The sequence below is a fragment of the Belonocnema kinseyi genome, chromosome 2 (genome assembly GCF_010883055.1).
Source record: "Belonocnema kinseyi isolate 2016_QV_RU_SX_M_011 chromosome 2, B_treatae_v1, whole genome shotgun sequence".
NCBI classification, from domain to species: Eukaryota; Metazoa; Arthropoda; class Insecta; order Hymenoptera; family Cynipidae; genus Belonocnema; species Belonocnema kinseyi.
In genome coordinates, this window is record NC_046658.1 from 100,044,545 (window position 1) to 100,065,262 (window position 20,718).

Below are 20,718 nucleotides of genomic sequence, written 5' to 3' on the forward strand. Positions count from 1 at the left end.
TAGTGCCGGGTGGAAAATTAAAAAGTTTTGTTGAAAATTCGTCCTTTCGGCTGAAAAATTAATATTCTTATTTGAAAATTTAATCTTCTTTTTCGAAATTAATTTTTTTAACTGAAAATGCAATTATTCCATTTTTGGTGGAAAAATTATTATTATTATTGAAAGTTGAACTATTTGGTTGAAAATTCAACTATTTTTATAGAAAATTACACTATTTGGTTAAAAATTAAATTATTGATTAAAAAAATTAACTATTTTATTGAAAATTTATAGTGCCAAGTGGAAAATTAAAAAGTTTTGTTGAAAATTCGTCTTGTTGAAAAATTATTATTATTATTATTATTATTGAAAATTGAATTATTTGGTAGAAAATTGAACTATTTTGGTAGAAAATTAAACTATATGCTTAAGAATTAAATTATTAAATTAAAACATTAACTACTATTTGGTTAAGAATTAAATTATTGATTAAAAAAATTAACTATTTTATTGTAAATTTATAGTGCCGGGTGGAAAATTCAAAAGTTTTGTTGAAAATTCGTCTTTTCCGTGGAAAAATGATTATTTTTACTATTGAAAATTTAACTGTTTTGTTGAAAATTGAACTATTTTTATAGAAAATTACACTATTTTGTTAAAAATTAAATAATTGATTAAAAAAATGAACTAAATTAATTTATTTTGTTTGCTAATTCCCCCTTTTCATCGGAAAACTGATCGTTTTTGAAAAATCATAATTTTCGTTGACGATTAAACTATTTTGTTTAAAAAAAAATCGTATTTTACAGCTGAATTCAGTCAGTTAACAGTTATTTGTTTCTTTTTTTTCGAAAATTATTTATTATTTAATTATTTTTATAGAGTACAAAAAAAGGTAAATCAATAATTATAAATATATACCCCTATATTTCGCAGAAGGGCAGTATTTTGAATGCCAAATGGCCGCAGGTAGGAGAAATTAAAAAAATCCTGATAGATTCTTCACAATACTTGATAGATGCCGCCCATTCCTTCAGAATACTTTTAAAAAGTCACATGATCCCTCCGAAAAGCAAGGGAAAAACTGCAGCGGCACCTGTCGTTGAAAAACCAACTGTTGGAACAATTTGGGTCGCAAAAACTTTCCCTCCCTGGCAAAGTATTGTTCTCACGACGATGAAAGATCTCTACAATGTAAGAAAACTCTCTCTCTGCCTCTATTATTTAAATTAGTATTTTATTTTTATTTTCTTTTTTTTTTATTTTTAAATTAAAAAAATTCACTTTGTAGAAAAACGGGGGTCAACTGCCGGATAATAAAATAATTTCTACCGAGTTGGGTTCGAAAGCTGAGCTGAAAAAGTATATGAAAAAAGTGATGCCCTTCGTCCAGGCGACGAGGGAAAAAATGGAATTGATTGGAATAAGCGCTTTTCAGCTGACTCTTAATTTTAGCGAATCTGATGTCCTGGAGAAAAACAAGAAATACATTTGCAACACTTTAGACGTGAGTTTTTTTGTTTAGAGGATTTAGAAAATTTTATTATGAATTTTTTTTTTCAGAATATCTTGTATGATTTAAAAAAATTTTGATAAAATTTTCAAGATTTTGCCGCTTTTCTTTGCTTGGTGATTCGTAATTATTGTTGGAAAAATCTTCTCTCTTTTTTCTCGCAATATTTCAATATTAAAAAAATTAAAAAATTCATGTATTTTCATACAAGTAGATTTTTTTGGACAAAAATTTATCTTTCAGATTCCAAAGACATTTTTTTTTGTCTCGAAAATTAGTTTGTTTTAATTGAAAACTAATTTTTTGACTGAAATTTTAACTATTTAATGTTTGGTGAAACATCAAGCTTCTTGAGTAGAAAATTCAACTATTTATTTAAAAATTTCTCTATTTTGTTGAATCTTTGTTTTTTTTTAGAATATTAATCTTCTTGGTGACTAGTTCACTTTTTTCGTTAAAAAATAAACTATTTGATTAAAATTCCATTAAAAATGTCAAATTTGTCTCAAAATTTATATATTTTGTTCAAAATTATTCTTTTTTGTTAGAAAAATCATTTCTTTCGATAAAAATTTTTTTTTTCAATTGAAAATTGATCCATTAATTTACAAAATTCTTTTCTTCGTAAAAATTTAACTTTTAGGTTAAAAATTCATATATTTTGTTGAAATTTATTCTTTTTTAGTAGAAAAATAATATTTTCGGTTTTAAAAATAATTTCTTTGAACAAAAATTAGTTTATGATAAAAAATTAACTTTTTTTAAAAATTTTTCGAAATTATTTGTTGAATTTGTTTTATATACATTTAATTTTTTTGTTTAAAATTTAACTATTTTGTTATCAATCATTCTTTTTGGTAGAAAATTAATCTTTTTGGTTGAAAAATAATTTTTTTGTTTGTTGATAAAAATGAGTTTTCATTGAAAATTAACATTTTTTTTAAATTTTGCGAAATTATTTGTTGAATTTTTTTATATACATTTAATCTTTTTGGTAGAGAATTGATTTGTTTGGTTTTAAATTTAAATTTTTTGTGACAAATTTATTGTATTTGCTTGAAAACTTGTTTCTTTAACTAAAAAGTAAACTGTCTTATTCTATTTTAAAAAGTTATCTTTTTTAGTTTAATTTTTGGTTGAAAATTTATGTATTTTACTAAAATTTATTCTTTTTTGTTAGAAAATTAATCTTTTTAGTTGAAAAATAATTTCTTTGAACAAAAATTAGTTTTTGATTGAAAATTAACTTTTTTTTTTAATTTTGCGAAATTATTTCTTGGATTTTTTTTTTATATACATCTAATTTTCTTGGTAGAAAATTTATTTGTTTGGTTTAAAATTTAACTATTTTGTTGAAAATTGTTCTTTTTTTGCATGGAAACTTGTTTCTCTGAACTGAAAAGTAAACTGTCTTATTCTGTGTTGAAAAGTTATATTTTGTAGTTAAAAATTAATTTATTATGTAAAAAAATTCTGTTCTTGGTATAAATTTAAGCTTTTTGTTTTGAAAATTCATGTATTTTATTAAAAAAATTCTTTTCTTTATAGAAATTTAACCTTTTTGGTTGAAAATTCATTTATGTTGTTAAAAATTATTTTTTTGTAGAAAAATCATTTCTTTGGATAAAAACGAGTTTTTTTATTCAAAATTAATTTTCTTTTAATTTTGAAAAATGATTTGTTGAATTTTTTTAATAAAAAGTTATCGGTTTTAGTTAACAATTTATCTATTATTTAAAAAAATTCTTTTCCTGGTAGAAATTTTACCTTCTTGCTTGAAAATTTATGTATTTTGTTATAAAATTAATCTTTTTTGGTAGAAAATTAATCTTTTCGGTTGAAAAATCATTTCTTTGGATAAAAACTAATTTTTTATTGAAAATTAACTTTTTTTTATTTTACGAAATTATTTATTGATTAATATAAATAATAATCATTTAAAATGTTTAAATTTTTTTCAAATTTTAATTTATTTTGACTTTTTTTTTAAACTTTAAAATATCTTTTTAAATGATTCCATTTTTTATTCAAATTTAATGAAATTGTTTAAAAGTCTTGCGAGTTCTTTTTCTTTAATTTTGGAAATCTTTTGAAATATTGTCTTTAAGTACATTTTTTTAAACTGATTTTTTATTTAAAAAATCAATTTCAAGAGAATATTTTAAAACATCTTAAAAGATTACAGAAGATTTCCTAAAATCGTTGAGAAAATAAAATAAAATAAAAATATGTTTAGAAGATTTAAAATGTTGAAAATATTTTTAAAAATTTGAAAATTCAAAACATTTTAAGATTTTTTAACACAATGTAAATTTGTAAAAATATCGAAAAAATTTTCAAAGCTTTCTAAAAAGTTTCAAAGACTTCAAGAAAACAAAAGAACTTTATAAAAATTCATGTGAAAATTTAAACTGATTATTTACTTATTTGTTTTTTTAATTTGAAGAAAAAATTTTGAATTAGCAAGATTACAACAATTTATAAAAAAAAGTAAAAGGCTTCATGATAATGAGAAAAAGTGCTCATATATCATGGAATAGTTTAAACTGATATTGTATTGTAAAAAATAAATTTTAAAATAAATTTAAAAAATTTCAAACATTTAAAAAGATTTCCAAAATTTTTAAAACAGAATCTGCAAGATTTGAAGGCAATTATTTTAATTTTTCGTAATTTAAAGAAAAATTGGAAGAATTCGAAGAATTTTAAAAGATATTTGGAATGTTTGGAAGCTTTAAAAAATTGTTATAAAAATTTGAACAGATTTACAAAATTTTTTAATAAAATGTAAATGTTTCAATATTTAGAAAGGTTTCAAAAGAATAAAAAAAAAGTTGAAATTCCTCGAAAAATTCAGATTGAGTTTTTATTTTAAGAAGTTAGTTTCAGGAGAATATTTAAAAAGATTTCCAAAATTGCTGAAAAAGGATCTGCAAGATTTTAAAGCAATTTCTTTAAAATTGCAGAATTAAAAATTTTTTAATTATTTTAAATGATATTTAGAATTTTTTTTTAATTTGAAAAGTAATTTAAAATTGGTAAATATTTTAGAAAATTTAAAACAAAGTATCAATTTTTAAATGATTCAAACCAAAAAACAAACATCAAGAACACTTTTTAAGGATTTTGAAAGGTTTCAAACAAATGAAAAAAATGGTTAAAAATCCGTTAAAAAAATTGTAATAATTTAAAACGATATTTGGACCCAAAATAATTTTGAATTTCAAAATAAATTCTAAACATTTTCTAAAAAGTGTAGATTTTTAAAGATTTCGAATACAAAATTTATAAGCTTACAAGGATTTTTAAAGGTTTTAAAAGAATAAAAAATTTGTAAAAACCTTCGAAAAGTCCGAAATGATTTTTTTTTATTAGAAAAATTTGAAATTTTAGAAAAGGATTTGAAATCTTTTGAATATTTGTGAATTTTATCTTGAAATATCATTTTCTTCGGATTCTTGAGAAAATTGAAAAAGATTTTATATTTGTGGCAAAAGTATAATTTTTTTATTTGACAGAATTTTGAAGAATTTTTGAAAAAAAAATCGAGACAGTTCAGAAGATATTTAGGACTTTTAATGGTCAAAGTCTTTTAAAATTTTAATTTTGTTTAAAATTTTTATAAACCTTTTCAAATTTCTGATTATTTTTTAATAATTTCCAAAATATTTAAACCTTTTAAATATTTTACAAAATTATTCGAATTTTTCGAGAAAAATTTTTTTTTTGAATTCTCTTAAAATTTATTTTTAAAAATAAAATTCATTTTTTATTTTCCCTGGAGTTTTAAGACATTTTTTATTCTCGTGAAATCTTTCAAAATCTTTAAGAAGCGCCAAAATTTGTTTTTCGAAATACTCAAAAATTTACTTTAAAAAGAAACAGTGTTTTCAACTTTTAAATAAATTTTGAATCTTTTCGAAGCTTTTAAGTGTTTTAACATTACTCGAATTTTGTATAAAATTTGTCTTTAAAATCATCCACTCTTAAATTTAATTTACAAAAATAAAATGTCAGTTTGAATTTTTACCAGGAAGTTAATATTTTTTTTATTGTGAACCCTTTCAGATTTTTTGTAAATTTTTTAAATCTTGCTAATTCAAATATTTTTCCCACTCATTTTCGAAAATTTCGAAAATAATTTAAAATCTTTAGAAATCTTTGTCAATTTTTTCTTCAAATTAAAAAAAAAAATCAGTTTAAATTTTCACAGGAATTTTAAGAAAGTTTTTTTTTTATTTTCTTGAAGTCTTTGAAACTTTTTAAAAAGCTTTGAAATTTTTTAAAAATCTTTACAAATTTACAGTTTGTTAACAAAATCTTAAAACATTTTAAATTTTTAAATTATTATTCTATTTTTTATATATTTCCGAAAGTTTTAATTAAATAAAAATTAGCTTAAAAGATGTACATTTTTAAACATTTTTTATAAATATTTTCAAATTTTAAATTAATTTGGAATCTTTTTGAAATTTCGAAAAGTCTTAAACTCACTTGATTTTTTTTATGAATCTTTTTAATCTTGCTAATAGAAAGATTTTGCTTGAAAATTCTGTTTCGAAATGTTAGAAAAGAATTTGAAATCTTTTGAAATATTTGCGAATTTTATTTTGAAATATCATTTTCGTCAGATTGTTGAGAAAATTAAAAAATATTTTATATTTGTGGCAAAAGTATATTTTTTTATTCGAAAGAATTTTTCCGAATTTTCGGAAAAAATCAAGACAGTATAGAAGATATTTAGGACTTTTGGAGGTTTTGAAAATAAATATCTTTTAAAACTTTGAAAATTTTAAAAATTGCCCTTAAATCTTGCAGGTCTTTTAAAAATTTGTATAAATGTTCCAAAATATTTGGAAACTTTTCTGTATGTTCTTTAAAAAATTATTTTCATTTTTTAAAATGAAAATGTCAAAATCTTTTAAATTTTTAATTGTGCTTAAAATTTTTATAAACTTTTTCAAATTTTAAATTCTTTTTGAATAATTTCCAAAATATTTGAACTTCCTAAATATCTTATAAAATTATTCGAATATTTCAAAAAAAAACTTCTTTGTGAATTTTATTTTGAAATTTCATTTTCTTCAGATTCTTGAGAAAATCAAAAAGGATTTTATATTTGTCCCAAAAGTTTTGAAAATAAAATATTTTTTAAAACTTTGAAAATGTAAAAATTGCTCTTAATTCTTGCAGAAACTTTTCTGTATTTTCTTTAAAAAATTATTTTCATTTTTCAAAATGAAAATACGTTAAAAACTTTTCCATGAATCTCTAGAAAAGATTGTTATTTTCTTGAAACATTTCAGACTTTTTAAAAATTCTCCAAAATGTTAATATTTTCCAAAAAAACATTTCTTAAAATTCTGAAAAACAAAAAAAAAAGTTTAAATCTTCCAGATTCTGTTTAAAAAAATTTTGAAACATTTAAAAAAATATTAAAGTCTTCTTAAATATTCTCTTAAAGTTAAGTTTTCAAAATAAAATTTATTTTTAAATTTTCCTGTATTTTTAAGACACTTTTTACCATCGTGAAACCTAAAAAAATCTTCAAGAAGCGTCAAAATTTGTTTTTTGAAATACTCAAAAAAGTACTTAACAAAATTTTTTCCCAACTTTTAAATAAATTTTGATTTTTTTCGAAACTTCTAAATGTCTCGTGAGATTACTCGAGTTTTGTATAAAATTTGTCTTTAAAATCATTGACTATTGAATTTAATTTGTTCAAATATGGTAAAATATCGGTTTGAATTTTTCCCAGGAAGTTTACAATTTTTTTAAATTGTAAAACCATGTCAAAATCTTTAGGAAGCTTCAAAATTCTTCTTTACAAATACTTAAAAATGTATCCATGCTTTTTCTAATTGAAAAAAAAATATATTTTCAGGTTTCAAATTTGTTTTGAATCTTTTCAAAACTTTTAAATGTCTTTTGAACTTGATAAAATTTTGTATAAATCGTCCCCTATCTTTTTGGGAATTTTAGGAAATAATTAAAAATATTTTATGTTGTCAATTTTTTCTTAAAATTTATTTCTTTTTAAATAAAAAATCAGTTTAAATTCCCCAAGGATTTTTCCATTGGAAAAATATAAAAATTGTAACAAAAATTCTTTTTTTTTTTCAGAAATCTTTAGAAATTTACACTCTATATTTTGTAATTCAAACTGCTAGACTAAGAGCCTTTGTTACACTATTTATTATTAATATTATTATTATTATTAAAATAGTATTTAAATTACAGATAATTAAAATTTAAATTAAATTTAAATTTATTTGATTAAAATTAATTAAAATTAATTTACATTATATATTTTAAAAATGCTTCTCGTCCTTAATTGTACAGTTGGAGCAAGTAATGATAAAATACACTGACGAAGCGCCAGAAAAGACAAAAGAAGAATGTTGTCCTGGAGCGCCTTATATCAGTTTTTCCGTTCAGCCTGGAGTTTTTGTAAATATTTCGAATCAAGATCCCTGCAATGGTTTATTCCGAACGGCAATTAAAATTGTCGACGGGGATAAAGTTTCGAATGTACTTTACAGAATTACAAAAGGAAACAAACGTATTGAGGGTAAAATTCTCTAAAAAAATTTATTTTTTAATAAAAAAATTGAGAAAATACTAATTTTTTCTTTTTTTTTTTTTTTACTTAAAATTTGGATTTTTTTCTAGATCCGTCGAAGGTTTCTCTTTTTCGATTTGAGGATATTATTCTTGGTCCAAGGACAATTCCAACCAACGATTCTTACTTTGGAAAAAAAGAAATTCGAGAGGGAGCAATTTTTAAGGTTGATGTGGAAAAAAATTTTGTCGGCGTTGCTGAAAAACCGGGAAAGTTTTTGGATATTGGAAACGAATTGGTGTATCATGTGCGCGCTTGAGATGGTGAGAAAAAATAGAAATGAAATTTAAAAAGTTGTAATTTATTTAAATTATAATTAAAATGTGCGGATGGAATTTCAATTTGTATTTATGTGGATTTATTACAAGTTTTCGATATTAAAAAAGACAATTTTCAAAAGTTGGTTCTTTAATTTCGAGTTTTTTAAATTTTAGTTTGTTTCTTGGAAGTTGCAGACCTTTTTGAATAACTATTTTATTTTATTTTCAGCATAGTTTAATTTAATCTTCAAATAAAGAAATTAATTTTCAATCAAGAAGATACATTTTTATGAAAATTATTAAATTGGTAAATTAAAAATATAAATTAAAAATATTTTCGACCTAAAAAAAAAACAAAAAATTCCTAACAGAAAATTTAAGTTGATTTTCAACTGAAAAAAAGGAATTTTTAACAAAATAGTTGAATTTTTAACTAAAGAAAATAATTTTCAACCAAAAACTTTAAATTTCTATAAAGACATACGATTTTTCAAAAAATTATTGGATTTTGAGATGAAAAAAATATCTTAATTTAAAATAAACGAATTTTCTATAGAATAATTTAATTTTCAACAACATAAATGAAGTTTAAAACAAATTTCTAACCATGAAGGTAAATTGTGAACTGAGAAACAAGAATTTTTAACAAAATAGTTTAATTTTTAACCAAAAAATCAATTTTCAACCCAAAAGTTTAAATTTCTTTAAAAAAAAATAGGATTTTTCAAAAAATTATTGGAATTTTTGACGAAAAAAAAATTATTTCAAAATAAACGAATTTTCAACAATAATAATTAAGTTAAAAAAAAATGTTAACCATGAAGGTTAATTGTGAACTGAAAAAAAAGAATTTTTAACAAAACAGTTAATTTTTTAACCAAAAAATCAATTTTCAATTAAAAAGATATATTTTCAACCCAAAAATTCTAATTTCTTAAAAAAAATACGATTTTTCAAAAAATTATTGGAATTAGTGACGAAAAAAGATTTATTTAAAAAAAAACGAATTTTCTACAAAATAGTTTAATTTTCAAGAACAATAATTAGGTTTAAAAAAAATTTTAATCATGAAGGTTAATTGTGAACTGAAAAAGAAGAATTTTTAAAAAATAGTTGAATTTTTAACCAAAACAATTTTCAATTAAGAAGATAAATTTTCAACCCAAAAGTTAAAAAAAAATTTAACTTTGAAGGTAAATTGTGAACTGAAAAAGAAAATTTTTTCACAAAATAGTTCATTTTTAAAAATTAAGAACATACATTTTCAACCCAAAAATTTTAATTTCTTAAAAAAATACGATTTTTCAAAAAATTATTGGAATTAGTGACGAAAAAAGATTTATTTAAAAAAAAAAACGAATTTTCTACAAAATAGTTTAATTTTCAAGCACCATAATTAAGTTTAAAAAAATTTTAATCATGAAGGTTAATTGTGAACTGAAAAAGAAGAATTTTTAAAAAATAGTTGAATTTTTAACCAAAAAATCAATTTTCAATTAAGAAGATACATTTTCAACCAAAAGCTTTAAATTTCTATAAAAAAATACGATTTTTCTAAAAATTATTGGATTTTGTGACGAAAAAAAAGTTTATTTCAAAATAAAAGAATTTTCTACAAAATAGTTTAATTTTCAACAACAATAATTAAGTTTAAACAAAAATTTTAGCTTTGAAGGTAAATTGTGAACTGAAAAAGAAAATTTTTTAACAAAATAGTTGAATTTTTAACCAAAAAATCAATTTTCAATTAAGAAGATACATTTTCAATCCAAAAATTTAAATTTCTTTAAAAAAATACGATTTTTCAAAAAATTATTGGATTTTGTGACGAAAAAAAAGTTTATTTCAAAATAAAAGAATTTTCTACAATATAGTTTAATTTTCAACAACAATAATTAAGTTTAAACAAAACTTTTAGCTTTGAAGGTAAATTGTGAACTGAAAAAGAAAATTTTTTAACAAAATAGTCGAATTTTTAACCAAAAAATCGATTTTCAATTAAGAGATACATTTTCAACCCAAAAATTTTAATTTCTTTAAAAAAATACGATTTTTCAAAAAATTATTGGATTTTGTGACGAAAAAAAAGTTTGTTTGAAATTAAAAGAACTTTCTACAAAAAAGTTTAATTTCTAACAGCAATAATTAAGTTTAAAAAAATTTTAGCTTCGAAGGTAAATTGTGAACTGAAAAAGAAAAATTTTTCACAAAATTGTTAATTTTTTAACCAAAAAATCAATTTTCAATTAAGAAGATACATTTTCAACCCAAAAATTTAAATTTCTTAAATAAATACGATTTTTCAAAAAATTATTGGAATTAGTGACGAAAAAAGATTTATTTAAAAAAAAACGAATTTTCTACAAAATAGTTTAATTTTCAAGAACAATAATTAAGTTTAAAAAAAATCTTAATCATGAAGGTTGATTTTGAACAGAAAAAGAAGAATTTTTAACAAAAAAATCAATTTTCAATTAAGAAGATACATTTTCAACCAAAAACTTTAAATTTCTATAAAAAAATACGATTTTTCAAAAAATTATTGGAATTTGTGACGAAAAAAAATTTATTTTAAAATAAACGAATTTTCAACAAAATAGTTAAATTTTAACAACAAAAATAAAGTTTGAACCAAAAAGAACAATTTTCAACCGTGAAGTTTAATTTTGAAACGAAAATTAATTTGTAAAAAATGCATGAATTTTAATAAATTAATTAAAGTTTTAACCAAAGAAATTAATTTTCAATAAAGAAGATTAATTTCTAACCAAAAAGCTACAATTTCAGTGGAAAAGATGAATTTTCAACCAATTAATGAAATTTTTAACGAGAAAAGATAAATTCTCAATTAAAAATAAACCAATTTTCAACAAAATAGTTTAATTTTTAACAAAAAAAAAAAAAGTTTTAAGAAAAGAGAACAAGTTTTCAACGATGAAGATTAATTTACAACCAGAAAGATTAATTAAAACAAAAAAATTTTAATTTAACAAGAGAAATTAATGTTCATTTTAAGAAGATAAGTTTTCTACCAAAAAGTTTAAATTTCAACAAAAAAGATGATTTTTCAAAAAATTAATGGCATTTGTAACGGAAGAAAATTTCAAATTTAAAATAAACGAATTTTCCACAAAATAGTTTAATTTTCAACGACAAAAATTAAGTTTTAACCAAAAAGAATACTTTTATATCATTATGGTTAATTGTCTACCGAAAAAAAAGAATTTTTTAATAAAATAGTTGATTTTTTAACCAGAGAAATTAATTTCCAACAAAGAAGCTAAATTTAAAACCAAAAAAATGAAATTTCTACAAAAAAGACGAATTTTCAACAAATTAATGGAATTTTTAACAAGAACAAAAAATTTCAATTTAAAATAAACGAATTTCCAATCAAATAGTTTAATTTTCAACCAAAAAAGATTAATCTTTAACCAAAGGGTAATTTTTAAATAAGAAGTTTCAATTTCTATAAAAAAGACAATTTTTCAACCAATTAATGGAATTTGTGACCGAAAAATTTAATTTAAAATAAAAGCATTTTCAATATAATATTTTAATTTTCAACAGCAAAGATTAAGTTTCAACAGAAAAGAAGAATTTTTAACCATGAAGGTTAATTGCATACCAAAAAAGAGGAATTTTTAACAAAATAGTTTAATTTTTAACCAAAGAAATAAATTTGTAATCAAGAATATATATTTTCAACCAAGAAATTTAAATTTCTATTTAAAAAAGACAAATTTTCAACTAATTCATGGAATTTGCAAAAAAAAAAGAATTTCAATTAAAAATCAACGCATTTTCAACAAGAAAAATCAAGTTTCAGCCAAAAAGAAGAATTTTCAACCATGAAGGTTAATTGTCAACCGAAAAAGTGCAATTTTTAACAAAATAGCTGAATTTTGAAACAAAGAAATTATTTTTCAACTAAAATAATGAACCTTCAATCAAAGAAATAAACTTTCAATCAAGAAGTGAAGGTTAATTTTCAACCGAAAAAGATTAATTTGTAAAAAAAATAGTTTAATTTTTAACCAAAGAAATTAATTTTCAACCAAGAAGATAAAATTTTAACCAATAAATGAAAAAAAAAAAGTTAAATTTTCAATCGAAAAAATAAGCCTTCTTTTTAAAAAATTCAACAAATTAGTCACGAATTTTCAATTTAAAAAATCAGTTTAGAAAATTAAATCAAAGACAAATTAAAAAAAGCAATATTTATCCAAAAAAGGTTTTACGTTGAATTTTCAATATCAAAATATGAGTTTTAATAAAGAATTCAATTTTATACAAAGATACTTGAATTTTTAACCCAAAAATATGAATTTTCAACGAAAAAATTGAATTTTCATCCAAAAAGGATGATTTTTTAAACAAAATGGTTGAATCTTCAACCAAAGAGTTACATTTTTATCCAGAAAAGATGAAATTTCTACTAAGAAAGATCAATTTTTAAAATAAAAATAAAAAAAATAAAGTTGAATTGACATCAAAAAAAGATTTTGGTTGACTTTTTAACACCAAAATATAAATTTTTAAATAAGAGGTAAATTTTCCACGAAGATAAGTAAATTTTCGAACATAAAAGTTGAATTTTTATCCAAATAAAAATTTAGGTTTGAGTTTTTAACATAAAAATATTACTTTTGAAGCACCAAATAAAATTTCTACAAAGATACTTGAATTTTTAACCCAAAAAGATAAATTAAAAAAAAAAGAGTTGAATTTTAAACCAAGAAGGACCAGAAAATACATTTATTTTTTTAAAAAAATGAATTTTCTTAAGAAAAAAGATAAATTTTTGAAATAATAGTTAAACTTCATCCGAAAAATATTTCAGTTGACGTTTTAACATCAAAATGTGAATTCGAAGCAAGTAAAGTTTCTAGGAAGTAGTTGAATTTTCAACAAGACAGTTGAATTTTCGACCAAAAATGATTACTTTTGACCAAAATTGTTGAATTTTCAACCAAATAGTTGCATTTTTGTGCAAGAAAAATTGAATTTCTACACAAATAAATTAATTTCGAAAGGAAAAAGAGAAATCTTCAAAAAATAGTTGATTTTAAATTAAAAAAAAAGATTTTATTTCAGTTTTCAACAACAAAATATGAGTTTTAAGCAACAAATAAATTTTTCAAGAAGTTACTTCAATTTTTAACCCAAAAAGACGATTTTTTAACAAAACGTTTTTAATTTTAAACCAAAAAGGATGAATTTTTATCAAATTGTTTAATTTTGAACCAAAGAAATACATTTTTAATCGAAAAGACTATTTAAAAAAAAATCAACCATAAAGGTTAATATCAACGGAAAAAGAGGAATTTTTACCAAAAAAATGAGAAAAAGATGAAATTTTCAAACAATTAATGGAATTTGTGAAGGGAAAAATTTTTTAAATTAAAATAAAGGAATTTTCAATAAAATAGTTTAATTTTCAACAACAAAAATTGAGTTTTAACCAAAAAGAACAATTTTCAACCAAAAAGATTAATTTTTAACCAAATAAATCATTTTCAATCCGGAAGATAAATTTTTAACCAAAAAGTTTAAATTTCTATAAAAAAATACGATTATTAAAAAAATTATTGGAATTTGTGATGACAAAAAATGTATTTAAAAATAAACGAATTTTCAAAAAAATATTTTTATTTTCAACAACAAAAATTGAATTTTAACCAAAAAGAACATTTTATAACCCTGAAGGTTAATATTCAACCAAAAAAGATTAATTTTTAACCAAAAAAGTAATTTTCAATCCAGAAGATAAATTTTCAACCAAAAAGTTTAAATTTCTATAAAAAATACGATTTTTCAAAAAATTATTGGAATTTGTGATGGCAAAAAATGTATTTAATAATAAACGAACTTTCAACAAAATTGTTTAATTTTCAACAACAAAAATTGAGTTTTATTCAAAAAGAACAATTTATAACCCTGAAGGTTAATTTTCAACCAAAAAATATTAATTTTTAACCAAAAAAGTAATTTTCAATCCGGAAGATAAATTTTTAACCAAAAAGTTTAAATTTCTATAAAAAATACGATTATTAAAAAAATTATTGGAATTTGTAATGACAAAAAATGTATTTAAAAGTGAACGAATTTTCAACAAAATATTTTTATTTTCAACAACAAAAATTGAGTTTTAACCAAAAAGAACAATTTATAACCCTGAAGGTTAATTTTCAACCAAAAAAGATTAATTTTTAACCAAAAAAGTAATTTTCAATCCAGACGATAAATTTTCAACCAAAAAGTTTAAATTTCTATAAAAAATACAATTTTTCAAAAAATTATTGGAATTTGTGATGAAAAAAAATGTATTTTAAAATCAACGAATTTTCAACAAAATAGTTTAATTTTCAACAACAAAAATTGAGTTTTAACCAAAAAGAACAATTTATAACCCTGAAGGTTAATTATCAACCAAAAAAGATTAGTTTTTAACCAAAAAAGTAATTTTCAATCCAGAAGATGAATTTTCAACCAAAAAGTTAAAATTTCTATAAAAAATACGATTTTTCAAAAAATTATTGTAATTTTTGATTGTGATTTCAATCCAGAAGAACAATTTTCAACAATGAAGGTTAATTTTTATACGAAAAAGAGGAATTCTTAACAAAATAGTTTAATTTTTAACCAGAAAACGAATTTTCAACCAATTAATGGAATTTGTGATAAGAAAATAAAATTGCAATATAAAATCAACGAATTTTTAGCAACAAACATAAAGTTTTAACCAAAAAGAATAATTTTTAACCATGAAGGTTAAGTTTCAACCGAAAAAGATTAATTTGTAAAAAAGTAGTTTATTTTTAAACAAAAGAAATTAATTTTCAACCATAATAATGAACCTTCAAACAAAGAAATAAAACTTTCAATCTAGAAGCTAAATTTTCAACCAAGAAGTTTAATTTTCATAAAAAAAAACAATTTTTAACCAATTGATGGAATTTGAAACGAAAAAAAATTTTAATTTACATTATACGAATTTTCAAGAAAATTGTTTAATTTTCAACAACAGAAATTTAATTTTAACAAAAAAGAACAATTTTCAACTATGAAAGTTAATTTTTAAACGAAAAAGAGGAATTTTTAACAAACTAGTGTAATTTTTAACCAATGAAATTAATTTTCAATCAAGAAGATAAATTTTGAACAAAGACGATAAAATTTTTACAAAAAAAAAAAAAAAAAAAATATGAAAAAGACGATTTTTCAAACAATCAATGGAATTTGTAAAGAGAAAAATTTTGAATTCTAAATAAAGGAATTTTCAACCAAATAATTTAATTTTCAACAAAAAAGAATAATTTTTAGCCAAAGAAATGAATTTTAAATCAAGAAGATACATTTTTAATTACATTTTTGTTCCAATTACTGGAATTAGTGTCGAAAAAAATGTTGAATTAAAAATTAAGGAAGCAAATATAGAGGACAAATACTAAATACCAATTAAAAAATATAAATTTTGAAAGAAAGACATGAACATAACCTAAAATTGCAATTTTAATTTTTGAAGTTAATGATTTTTGTTTAAAACAACCGATTACCAGGGAAAAAAACATTTTTTTTATTGAAAATAACAATTTTAGGTTCAAAATGGTAACATAACCTATATTTGTAAATATTTGAAATTTTTACTGGTTTTAGGTTAAAAACGTGAGCATAACCTGAAATTGTTAAGAAAAAATTTTGTCTGAAATACAATGATTTTTGATTAAAAGTACCGATTTTCTCGGTAAAAAAACGCCAACATAACCAAAAAATTTGAATTTAATGCTTGCAAATGATAATCAGAAAAATTAGATGATTTTTTAATTTAAAAGTACGAATTTTCGGTGAAAAATATATCATAAAATTGTTCAAAAATTGCAAATTTTCTCATAATCTAAACCATTTTTTGGTGAAAAACTCGAGCATAACCAAAAATTTTGAATTCTATAAAGCAATATTATAATCTAAAAAGTATTATGTTTTTTTTTATTAATAATACTAATTTTCGACGAAAAACATTAAAATAAGATAATGAAAAATTCTTTAAAATGTAAATTTTCTTTTAAGCCTCATTTTCTTTTGAAATAAACCATTCCCGTTAAAAAATGTTCTCATAACCTTAAAGTGTACCAAAATTGTAAATCCTGTTTGGAATCCGTATCGATATTTCCGGTGAAAATCGATAACATAACCTGAAACTGTTCAAAAATTAAAGACGTTAATAAAACCTAGATGTGTAAAGTTTAAAAAATTTCAAACCTAGAAATGTAATAATTTGTTATTAAAAATTCCCGTATCCGGCCTAAATCGTTAAAATAACCGAACATTTTTTTAAATTGCGATTCTTTAGAATGAATTTCCTTTTATATAGTCGATTCGCGGTGAAAAATTTAAACATAACCTAAAACTATTTCAAAATTCTGAATCTTCTTTAAATATCAATTCTGATTTCCAGTGAATAACGTTAACATAACCTTAAATTGTTCGGAAATTATCAATATTTTTTGAAATCTAATGATTTTTTTCTTCCGAATACTGATTTTCGATGTAAAGCGTCAACGTAACCCAAAATTGTTGAAAATTAGAATCCATGATAATTTTTGAAAAAAATAATCGATGTACGGTTGAAAAAAAGTTAAAATGGAAATTGTTAAAAGATTGTAAATCTTTGAAATCTGTACCGAATTTAATTGAAAACGTCAACATAACCTTAAATAGTTGTGAAATTTTCAATCTTTTTTTAAATTAATATCGATATTTTCGGTCAAAATCTATAATTGTGCATCAAAAATTTATGTTTGAAATCTAACCTGAAACTGTTAAAAAAATTGCAGATTTTGTATGAACAATCATTATTTTTGTTTTAAAATACCATTTTTTTTTTGGTGAAAAACGCGTTTGTAACCTAAAATTGTTAAAAAATTATAAAACTTTAGAAGCTAATAATTTTTTATAAAAATACCCATTTCCGGTGTAAAAACTAAACATAACCTAACATTAGTGCCAACATAACCTACAATTATTGCATTTTTTATGAAGATTTTTTGTTTAAAATAATCGAAACACAGTTAAAAAGTGTGAAAATAATGCAAATTGTTAGAAAATTTTAAATCTTCCCTGAAATCCACATAGCAATTTTTAGTAAGAAAATGTTAACATAACCTTGGAATGTTCCGAAAAAATTTATCTTTTTTGAAACCTCGTGATTTTTTATTAAAAATACTGATTTGCGTTGTAAAGCGCCAAGGTAACCAAAAATTATTTGAACATTATAAATCTTCTTTAAAATCTAATGATTTGCGTATGAAAAATTTTAACATAACCTCTGAAGTTGTTAAAAAATTATACGTATTTATGTTAAAAACTTTGAACATAACCTGAAACTGTTAAAAAATGGCAAATTTTCTTCGAACTGTAGTGATTTTTGTTGAAAATACTAATTTTTTATGTAAAATAATAATAACGTAACCTGAAATAGTTTTAAAAAATTATGAATCTTCAGAATCTAATAAATTTTTGTTAAAAACGTCAATTTCCGGTAAAAATGTATTAAAAATTAAAAATTTTTTAATTTAATATTTAATAAAAATTCCGACACTTACAAAAACGAGAAACGTAAATTCTTGATAAATTTTGAATCATTGAAGTGTAGTAATTTTTGATTACAAACACTCACTTCCGGTGTAAGGCGCTTCTGAAGTTGTTGAAAAGTGAAATTCTTGATGAGTTTTGTTTGAAATAATCTATTGACGATAAAAAAATCTTAAAATTATTCCGCTTTTTTTAAAACTATACCAATATCCAGTGAAAAACGCTAACATAACCTCAAGTTGTTCTGAAATTGTTAATAAGCTTTAGATTTTTCCAATGAAAACCTACAATTTTACAACAAAAATTGAGTTTCTTTGAAATGTAATGAAATTTTTCTGTGCAAAACATTAAAATAACTGCAAATTATTATTTTTAAATATACAAATCTTATTATGAACCTTTAAAAATTAATAACTTTGGTTTCAAAATGTCGATTCCGGGTAAAATAAAAATGTTAATAAATCTCCAAGATTAAAATTTTAATTATTAAAAAAATTGGATTTAAATCCCTAGGATTTTTTTAAAATATCAATTTCAGGTGAAACATGCAAGCATAACCTAAAATTGCTGTAAAATTGTTTATATTCTTTTAAACTTATTTATTTTCTTTAAATTATTTTTATTGTAATTTAGTGTAATTTATTAATTTCCGACGAGAAACAGTACAACATAAAATAGAATTGTTCAGAATTGAAAATCTTGTTCGAATCTAATTATTTTTGTGTAAAGAAACCTATTTTCTGCAGAATAAAAAAACGTTAACATAGAATTCTAATAACTGTTTCTTAAAAATATCAAGTTTCGGGAAAAAAATGATAATAAACAAGAAAAACGTAAATTATAGACAATTTTTTCATTTTTGGGGTGTCCGAATTTTTTATTAAAAATATCCGTTTCCGGTCTATAATGCTAGCATAATATAAAATTCTTGAAAATTGGGATTCTTGATGATGCATTTTGTTTAAAAATTCCACTTTTTCGTAAAAAAAATTTTTCATTTGTACATTTAATTTTAAAATAGTCAAATTCAAGATACAAAACAACTTAAAGTAATAAAAAATCAATCTGGTTTTCAACAACCATAATTGCGAGATTTACAAAACATTCGTTATTTATTTGTCAAAATTGATGTCACTATTGATATCGATTTTTGATGTCCAAAGTGAGTTCGAGCCCTTAAAATATGAAAAACCCCGATCCGCAAAGTCTGATATTTAGGCTTCTCCCGCGAAAATTTGGAGGACATCCTTCCAAATGGGGTTGTTGCATGAATTTTTGATAATATATTTTTAAATACTGTATAAAATTCTAAAAGTTGTAGCACATTAAAAAAGAATGTAGAATACTTCTCTCAAGTGAAAAAAATATTAAAAAAAAAAAGTATCTAAAACCCTATTCAAACCAGTCTGTGACCTTGAAACGTCACGTCCTGCAAACCGCTAAGCCAATCAGAACGCTGGTATGCAGTGGCTCCATTGAGTAACGTAGTATCCAACAGTCATATTCGCAACAGTGTCCCTAATCTTGGGAACAGTTTAAACTGCGCGTGCGTCGTGCCGACAACCCGATTGGTCACTGTTTGCGCGCTGAGTTTGAATTATATAAATATTCATATTTAATATGTATGAGTAATAATGATTGGAAAACGCATCAAAAGTAATTTCTTAATCCTAAATTAGAATTTTGGAGTAATCGATCAAAAAATAATGCGATTTCCATGCAAAAAACATGATTAATTCCGATGATAGAAAAAAAAATTTTTTCTTTAATTTAGCATTTTAAATGTTTAAAAATGTTAATAAAAAGGTAAGAAGAAGTTTTAGTTTTAAGCAAAAAAATATTAGTTTCAATAGTGTAAATATGATTTAATTGTTTGTATACAATATTATATATTTTGTAATATTTATACAATAATTAATTAATCACAGTATACATAACAGAAATTTTTTTTAATTTCTTGAATTTAGACAGCAAACTAAAAATGTTTTTTATATGTTTAGCGAGTATTGTGTCACTGTCTTGTAATCCAGGTCTTCTTCAAGTTATTAAAAAATGTATGATATAACATTTATCAGTGCTGTAATTAATTGTTCTTAATTTATTTTGGGTAATTTTGGTAATTTTAGTAATTTTATTTTAAGTCACGTCGGAAATAATCAAAATTTTAATTTTAAGACTCGACAGAGACAAGATTAATCATTGAGAATGATTTACTTATCTGAACTCAGAATTCATAAACTCTTTTTCATTATAATTGAATTATTTATTATAAATATTAAATTTGAATATTTATATAATTTAAACTCAGCGCGCAAACAGTGACCAATCGAGTTGTCGGTGCCTGGTCGGCGCGACGCAAGCGCAGTTGAAAAAGTCCCCACGATTGGGGACACTAATTCGCACTGCTACACTTTAAAAATTCCGGGTCATGTTGAAAATTATTGAAAAGAGTTCACTCTTTTCAATAATTTTCAACATGATTTGAATAATAAACGTGAAAATAGGTTATGTTTACTTTAATCATTAGCAGCCATATTAATTACACTAAATTCAGCGCACTCTGCCGCTTTGGGGAAGAAGCTCGAACTTAACAGGAAGTTTACTTTCTACAATGCCACATTACTGTATTGTTAGTGGTTGCAACAACAGTATTCGCCGTGAGCCGCCGATTGGAGGGGATAGACGAAACGATGCCAGCGCGCGGGGTGGCGAGTAATGAGTTTAGCGGGCGTTTGTTTTGATTACATTTT

The 20,718-nt window shown here is 21.7% G+C and overlaps 1 protein-coding gene across 2 annotated transcripts in view; it reads left to right on the top strand.

Moving 5' to 3' along the window:
* The window catches only part of LOC117167586 (leucine--tRNA ligase, cytoplasmic), a 34,930-nt gene extending 26,417 nt beyond the window's left edge, over window positions 1–8,513 (top strand). Inside the window, exons 13-16 of one of the 2 annotated variants that reach the window (XM_033352639.1) lie at window positions 916–1,173; window positions 1,271–1,486; window positions 7,835–8,063; window positions 8,165–8,513. In XM_033352639.1, coding sequence (XP_033208530.1) covers window positions 916–1,173; window positions 1,271–1,486; window positions 7,835–8,063; window positions 8,165–8,373 — 912 coding nt within the window. In that variant the 3' untranslated portion in view covers window positions 8,374–8,513. The remainder of the gene's footprint in view (window positions 1–915; window positions 1,174–1,270; window positions 1,487–7,834; window positions 8,064–8,164) is intronic. The other variant, XM_033352640.1, reaches the window with a different exon arrangement.
* Window positions 8,514–20,718: the final 12,205 nt, after the last annotated feature.